Raw genomic sequence first — 8,410 nt, 5'->3', positions numbered from 1 at the left:
TAAAACATTATTTCAATTATAGTGAAGAAAAATTTCCCAGATCAGCCGGGAGGCCTGAATGTAGTTTGCAAGTGGACACGCAAACAAACCAGGATAAAAATCTTGTTGCAGGATTTTTCTTTCCCTCTCTCTCTTTATTGCTTTAATCGATTACTTTGTATAGTTGTTTTAACTGTAATATTCTGTTTCTATACTATACTGTTGTAACTCTGATATATCTGTTAGCTCTGTATATTCGTTTCAATCTCGGTTGATTGTCATGCAAGAAACTGAATCTGTTTATGTAATCTGAGCTATTTTAATCGATTAAATTGATTACGTTAATCGATTATTTCTACATTGTTAATCGATTATTCTGGGGTTATTTTAGCATTATTTGTTGTTTTGGAAAAGCGGATACTCTGACCGCTACACCTATTCAACCCCCCCTTCTAGGTGTATTTTAGCCACTGATACCTAACACATATCATACATCATAGATCAAAGACTTGATATCATTTAGAGAGTTATTTGAAAATTAGATGGTTCTTACACTTTCATATCCAAAAAGAGATTTTCCTAAGTGTTTTTGGAAAAGAGAGAAAAGGGAGAAAATAAAACTTCATGAATATTTAGAGAAGATTTCAAGATCCACATTATCAAATCTTTTTAAAAGAAACCTTGCCTCTCACATTTTTATACTCTGAGTTTGTGAGACTTGTAGAAAGGTTCTTAGATTCTGGAAGGTTGTATATTCAACACATATAAGTGAAAAAACTTGTTTTTGTATACATATAGACCTTGGCATAAAAATATTCTCTTAGGTGTGTTGGTATCTCCTTGTAAGAGAGAATAGGGTTTGGGAAATCCTAGCAGCGGTTAGATGTTTTTTTCACTTAAGCAAGAGTCTAGGTTGGGAGTTAGAAGAGGTTGGGGCCAAATTGTTAGAAGTGGTGTTGAGTATCCATTAGAAGCGGGTGCGAGTGTCAAACCATTAGAAGCTCTAGGGCAGAGAAGGGAGTCCTGTGATTGGAAGTGTTTTTGTAAACATTGATTTCCATAGTGAATAAAATCTCTCAAGATTAGAAGGGAGGCCTGAATGTAGTTTGCAGGTGGACAAGCAAACGAACCAGGATAAAAGCCATTGTCTCATTCTTCTTAACCCTTAACTCTTAATCTTTCTGTGTTATTTGCATATTTTGTTTTGTGCATTAATTGTGTGTTATCATATGTAAAGATTGCATACAACTTTAGTTGAATCTTGGTGATTAAAGAAAACTGTTTTTTAAAGAACAAGAACTGGTTAATCGATTAAGTTCTTGAGGTAATCGATTATATGTAGAAGCAATGTATTTTTGTTAATCGAACAACAATAATTGTGTACGGAACCACCTATTCACCCCCTCTAGGTGAAGTATAGAGCCCTTGATATCCTTAAATCACAAAGACATGGGTGAGCTAATTTGGAATGATACATCCCATTTTATGATATGCATGGATGCAGAAATGGAGCAGTATGATTTGCTTCATGTGTCCTAAATAAGGCACACTAACCATGTTTTGGATAGTATAAAAGTCACAATCACATGGTGATGTGTTAGGTCTGATTTAAAGTGGACTCGATAAAAGCTCTAGAATCCTAGGTACCCAAATTGAATCAAATCTTGAAATAAAGGAAACTAAATATCATAGGTCATGGACAAGAATAGTCTAGCCCCTTGAGCGCCTCACTTACAATACAAAGAACACATCATGTTAATGTTAGTGAGACAGCGTCTACAACCAGGCAAAGTGGATGTCCCTTCTATCTCAATTCTAATCTCTAATGCTCGGGTTCATGGCATGTGTGTGTGATAAACTCAAGTATAGAGTATAGTGTCTACAAAAGCATAAAATTTGGAAATAAATTTCCACCCCCAAAAGGTGCACAATACATGGATGAGTATGTACCCAAAAAAAATTAATTGAAGTGGTACATAAAGCATACAGATATATATTGAAAAAAATAAAGGGTATTTAAATCCATGCAAATAGCAACAATCGGGTTTGACTCTCTTAAAAATGTCTCAGTGCAACCGTCAGTTGTCGCGCCGTGATTTTCGGCTATGGGTCCTCTTGGGAGTTGTCACTATGTTTTTTGCAGTTGAAATGCAGAAAAGTCTACTTTATCCCAAATTGGGTAAATGGTCTTTGAGTTAGAGATTTCGAGCCGGGAATCGATTAGGGATCGAGGAAGCTATTAGCACCTATCCACCCATAATACAACGGTACACTAGCTAATTGCATGAATTCAATACCCTTGACTTGTAAAAATTAAATTGTTTAAAAAAATATTTATTTTTTATATTTGTGTGTGACGAGAATTAATCTTTCTCTTAAGTATCCATATATGCCATAGGGAATCAAGACTACATAGTTCTGGTTTTATTAAAAAACATTGAGTTGGTAGATTTGTTTGATAAAAATTGGTCCATTTATTGTGAATGCAATTGTGCATTGCATGATTTTGATGAAGACAAAGCATGAAGATGTAGACAAAGCCAAATCAACAACAAAAACAACATTGAAGACTCAAGTTCAAGCGTCAAGAGGATCAACAAAAGCTTAAGAGTAAAGTTTTTTTTCCTTAGATCCAAAGATGTTCTGAATGGGTAAAGTCTAAGTAAGATGAACATAAAGAAAATCTCACAAATTAGAATGATGATCATGATGCATATGAGATTTACATTCATACATGATTTAGATGCATTGACATTCATACATGATTTTGATGCATTAAAAATGGTTGAACTTATATCATTTCAAACTCAAGCATCATACATTAGTAAATCATGTTAGAGGTTCATAGCATTTAACTAAGTGTTTCTCATAAAATAGTTAATTGATTAAGGTATTAGTTAATCGATTAAGTCTTGCAAATGGGAAACTCGTTAATCAATTAAGTACATGGTAAATTGATTAATTCAGTTTCATTTTTGAAATCTTGGATTTTCAAAGAATGTTAATCGATTAAGTGGCAACGTAATCGATTAATTTAACATAAAACTGACTGAAACTAAATGTTATTTTATTTATCCATTCCCATGAGTTTTAGAACGAATTTTCAACATCATTCAAGAGAGTTTCTGAAAAATAGAGCTAGATACTTTTGACACAAGATAAGAGAATTTGCATGAATCTTTGAAGAGAGATATTCAAGCATTCATCATATCAAAAGTATTCAAGAACTGTTGCATCTCATAATCACGCATCTTCATATTATGAGATTGTGAGATTTATCAAGAAGGTTTTAGATAATATGAATTGAGTGTAGATTAGTGCAAGAAAATGTGCAAAAATCTCTTTACACAAAAAGAATGACCGAGTTGTAATTCGTCTCTTAAGGTGTGAGGTATCACCATAGAAGAAGAGAAGAATTTATAGAAATCCTAAGCTAGAAGCGGTGAGGCTATCCATTAGAAGATAGGTCCAAGAAGTTCTTGGTGGAAGATAGATGTAGATTGTAGTGGTTGAAAATCGAACCAGAATAAAATCGATCATGTCAATTTCTCTTATCCCTACTATTTTACATTTATGCAATTAACAATTTATGTTATCTTGAATAGAATTCATATTAGGATTGTTGCATAATTGATTCTGCATGATTGATCACATTAATTGAATTTTTAAACTGCATGTAAGAACAGATTGATCATTGCATTTTATTGTGTCAAGAACAAAAGATTTTTCAAGAAACTAATTGAGTTAATCCATTAAGGTTGTAGTTAATTGATTAACTAGAGAATAATGTTAATTGATTAAGTGATCTCTTAATCTATTAAAATATGGTAAAGTCAGCGAATATCTTCCTCAATCGAAAAGTTGTAATTGTAAACCAAACCACCTACTCACCCCCTCTAGGTGTGTTAGAGCCCTTGTTACCCAATATTTATATTTATCAATTTTAAGAATGGTGAAGCAGCATAAACTAATGTCACACAGTATCCCATCTTAATGAGATTTAAACATAGTAGTAAAAACATTATCCTCATTAAGAAGGGTAAAGCAACATAAGATAATGTCTGTACAACATGTTATTTTAAAGAGATTTTTAAAAATACTTGAAAAAAAAATTATCCGCTTCAAGAAGGGTGAAGCGGTAGAAGCTAACGTTCACACCACATTTCATCTTAAAGAGATATTTTTAAAATAAATATAGAATTTACTCACTTCAAGAAGGGTAATACAACATAAGCTAATGTCTGCATCATATCTCAGGTTAAAGAGATGAGTTTATAATTCTTCTTAAAATAATCAACATAATACTTTTTATTTAATAATTAACATAATACTTCTATTTAATAATTAAGGTAATCCTTTTATTTAGAGTTTAGGGTTTAGGGTCTATCTAGGTAAAATAATACTTATATTTTTTAATTAATGCCGAAAAGTGTTTGTGTTGACGGCTACATTTGTGACGTAGGGGGACACACACAGTTTATCGGTGGCATTGTCAACAAGGTATTGACTAGGTGATAATGGGCTTGTTTTACCATGATTTAGTAATGATGGGCAGAGAAAATTGGATTGCACGTTACACCAAAATTTGGTCACAACGATTAGGCCCTGGTTGTTGACAGTGCAATGATTAAGCACTGATGACCGACATCTTATAGAAAACTATGATGTTCCCAGCGGCTATCCTATGGTCAATTGACACGTGTTAGAGCAAGAAATTTTCTGATGCACGAATCTCAAGGCAATTTTTGGGATGTATTTTTTTATTCTTCTTATGTATTTCTCTCTTTTTCTCTATTTTTTTCTAGTGTCTTCAACTAAGGACCCAATAATCTATTTATTGTCAAACTTGATAGCCTCATGGATAAGCATTAATCTAAGAACCTAATAAGTGCTCCCACTTATCTCTATCTAAAATTTGATACAAACATCACCACTTAATATTTAGAGATAAACATCAACAATTATCCCTTCATCCTTATTTGAATATTAATTTTCGTTTTTTATTGAGGATTATTTTAATAGGTGATTGTAACGAACTAAGAAACTTTGACTTAGAAATTATCCGGACTGTTTTTATTAAAAAAATCTTTAATGGGTAAGTACTTCTACAATACATTTTAGCCAATAATAATTTATGTTTTATTAAATTTGAAAATAATTTTGTTTTATATTTAAATAAATGAATAACCGATTGATAACCACCTTTAAAAGAACAAAGAGATGAGTATAAATTTTTCCTCCAGTCACAAAAAAACACCTAAAAGCTTCCATTTTATTTATTTATTATTTTCGAAATAATTTAATTTTACATAATAAAAAGGTGCAATAAATTGATAAACACTTTTATCTAGTGTTTATTTATACTGTTTTAAATATTGTAATTATTTGGCATTTCTTCATTTTACCTTCAAAATTCAAGAGAGCTGAAATTACAACAGTCAGACTGGAATGCATGTCCATGTACTTCAAATTACATATAACTCAGCTAAACATTTTCCAATCTGGTTATTCCTGCATGCACTAACCCAGAAATGAAAACAAAATTTAGTGGACTAAGAAAATTGGCTCCAAAATCTACGACTCAGTGCAATTTGATAATTACACTCTAGTTACACCAAGCTTCCGTTCAAAGAGGCGGCGAATGAGATAAATTTGGAGGATGCTGGCACCAATTAGTGCTATTGCTTCAAGTATGGCCTTGTGAAGTGTTCTGGTGCTCATTGAATTATTGACTGTAATTGCAATGGTAAAGTCGTAGTTAGATAAAAAAAATTAATGCTATCAGTTGTGAGAGAGAGGTAGCAGTGCATCCTTTTTTAAATCAGTTGCTTGATAAAGGATGGTATTCTTTATGGACTTATGTGTCCACGAAATATTAAACCAAAAGCATTTGTTCTCAGGAGTAACTTCAATATTGCGAAATCAGTTTTAATTCCAGTTAGACCTAAACCAAGGCAGACACAGCAACTAACAAGGTCTCTTACATTGATCAAAACCTTAAGACTAGAAATGGAGAAATGTACCTATTGCCTGACGTTCTGTTTGAGCTCCAAGCCAATGTTGTTCAAACTGAATGTTATAAAGAGCTTCCTCTAACTTTGATATCTGTTCTAACAAAGGATTGAAATGCTCTGCGAAGATTAGGATATCATCTATAAGTCTCACGAACCAAGAATCTCTTAGTTTTTGAAACAGGACCACCAAAAATTTAACTGTAACAAATTAATTAGTTCAAAAATGGCTCACCATCTTGTGCATGCTGATCAAAGTATGAAAAGTGGAAAGAATGTGCATCAAAATCAATTGTTTCATGATAGGGGGACTTATTGGTGAAGCAGAAACGGTATAGTCCTTTTTGTCGGGCCACGATTTCGAATTTTTCGTTTAAACTGTCATGAAAATCTTGAACTAGCTCACCAGAAGGTCCTTTCACCTAATTATTTTGAGGCAAAAGAAAAAAACAACATAGAATCGATAGTTGACTTCTCAAACATTCTAATATTGTATACATAATTTGAAACAAGGAGGGAAACTGTAGAAATTATATTTTATCAACAGTGAAGTGAATGAAATCCAAAAATTCCATTTTCCCTTTGATCCTGATATTTTCCATGAATAACTGAATCCCGAGAAAATGCTTAGAGTATTTACTTTTTGAAGGCAAGGAGAGATCTACTGCAGTGTAATTTAGAATTAATTCTCCCATGGCAAACAAACCTTAAATGGCACCACACAGTAAATTAACTTAAAAAGCATGTTTTTTTTAGTTTTTTCAAAGAACTCCCCACTACAAGGTTTGGTTACTTGTGCAGTAATCCAAAGACATGTAGCAATTGAAAGGGACTGTAATAGTGTAAAGCAAAAGATATATGTTGGGAAAAGCAAAAGAAGGTGAATTAAAACATGAGCTGCCTCAACCTGTTTTCTTCCAAATCAACTATAAGCACATAATGTTACCGTTCTTGCTAATATTTGTAGCACTCTGTCAAAGCCTTATTAAAATCTTAAAGACACCATGTAAAACGAGTTGCACATAAAATTTTAGAGGCTCAAAAGATAAAAAACAATTCATAGAAAAAGCTATGTATAAGATACAAAAATGTTTATTGTACATGAAAATGAGACACTTTTCGGGTTTATAGGGCAAATTACCGGTATTTTGTTTTATAAGTAATTTTCTGTATAAACCTGAAAAGTGTCACTGTCATGTACATATAGCAGTCGTATGATTACAATAAACGCTGCTTACCACTAGGTCTACACCTTCTTTAGAATTTTGCCAGTGCCATGCTATATCAGCCTGGATCACAACAAATGAAGCATGAATTGTATCCCCTACATGCTGAATATTATGAGAGAAGCAATCTTCTCTATCAAGCACAAATCTAATCCCGAGCACCGCATTCAAGCTGAATAAGATTACCACTGCAAATGCCAAATTGGGTAGCCTCATCTTCATCTCAATCTCTACAATGACACATTTAATGAGCATACTAAGAATTATCTGCATTATATATTTCCCACAAGTCTAATTTCATATGTAATTTTCCATCATCATTTTCCTTAAAATCATTATAGTGCGTGAAACAAATCGGTCAGTTCAGTACTTCAAAAAATCGATCAATTTGGCAAGTTTCCTGAAATTTATCCTTTTCACATTGATTCACTTCTTTTGAAATGATGATTAATACACATGAAACAAATGGTTCCCTTTCTAGTTTTTCCTAGAGGATCTCCCATCTGATGAGCAAGGAACATAATATATTGTATCAATGTATGAATGAAATTCATAAGTCATAACATGTTAATTATGTAACAAAATATTATTACAAATTAAGAAATTTATGCATTCAATGGATCACATAAGGACGAAACATGTTTAGAAACTTACATCCAAAAATTGAAAAAGAAGAATCCTATTTTTTTCTAATTGAAGATTTGCTCCAAAACAAATCGGTATGGGTTCCAAATGGGGAAATATCAAAATCATAAGATGCTCAGAGAATGAATCCTGAGTATGAAGAAGAGGGATAAATACAAAATTTGTAAAATATATTTTACAAACGTGAATGAAAGTCACTAATAAAATTTCATTGTCACCAACACTTTGTCTCTGTATTATTCAACGTCACTTTAACCTACGATAAAGTACACGTGACAGGATTCATTGTAGTATTTGGATCGAGCGGTTCATGAATTTTGAGGATTTCGATGATAAAAAAGAGATGTGATCCTCTGCCACTCGAGTTTGGAGAAAAACAATGTGTTGACCAACGGCTGAAATAGGCTTAAATGTATCTACAACACTCAAATTTCAATCGATCATCAAACAAAGCAATTCTATTTGCATCCTTTACTATATTAGTACTCTTATCCATACTATGTTTGGATAGGACTTCCATTTTATTTTAAACCTTAAAATGACATGCAT

The 8,410-nt window shown here is 32.4% G+C and overlaps 1 protein-coding gene across 2 annotated transcripts; it reads right to left on the bottom strand.

Annotated features, from left to right (window-relative positions):
• Positions 5,393-8,150, bottom strand: LOC109350876 (transmembrane emp24 domain-containing protein p24beta2-like). 2 transcript variants are annotated; one of them, XM_019592186.1, is made up of 5 exons: positions 8,060-8,150; positions 7,229-7,446; positions 6,226-6,412; positions 6,003-6,110; positions 5,393-5,711 (listed from the first exon to the last, which is right to left on the bottom strand). In XM_019592186.1, exons 2-5 carry the CDS (start codon positions 7,436-7,438, stop codon positions 5,578-5,580), a joined length of 639 nt encoding a protein of 212 aa, XP_019447731.1. In that variant the 5' UTR covers positions 7,439-7,446; positions 8,060-8,150; the 3' UTR covers positions 5,393-5,577. The 2 variants fall into 2 exon arrangements, with proteins under 2 accessions (XP_019447731.1, XP_019447730.1); XM_019592185.1 differs by lacking the exon at positions 8,060-8,150 and adding an exon at positions 7,871-8,034.

This window comes from Lupinus angustifolius, chromosome LG06 (genome assembly GCF_001865875.1).
Source record: "Lupinus angustifolius cultivar Tanjil chromosome LG06, LupAngTanjil_v1.0, whole genome shotgun sequence".
Lineage (NCBI taxonomy): Eukaryota > Viridiplantae > Streptophyta > Magnoliopsida > Fabales > Fabaceae > Lupinus > Lupinus angustifolius.
The sequence above is the reverse complement of the archived record's forward strand: the minus strand, read 5'-3'. Positions and strand labels throughout refer to the sequence as shown.

Coding starts and splice junctions, on each gene's coding strand:
- LOC109350876 (XM_019592186.1), bottom strand. CDS start 7,438: ATGAAGATGAGGCTACCCAATTTGGCATTTGCAGTGGTAATCTTATTC. Junction 6,111..6,225: donor TGATCAGCATGCACAAGATG/GTGAGCCATTTT, acceptor TAATCTTCGCAG/AGCATTTCAATCCTTTGTTA. Junction 5,712..6,002: donor AACAGAACGTCAGGCAATAG/GTACATTTCTCC, acceptor TTGCAATTACAG/TCAATAATTCAATGAGCACC.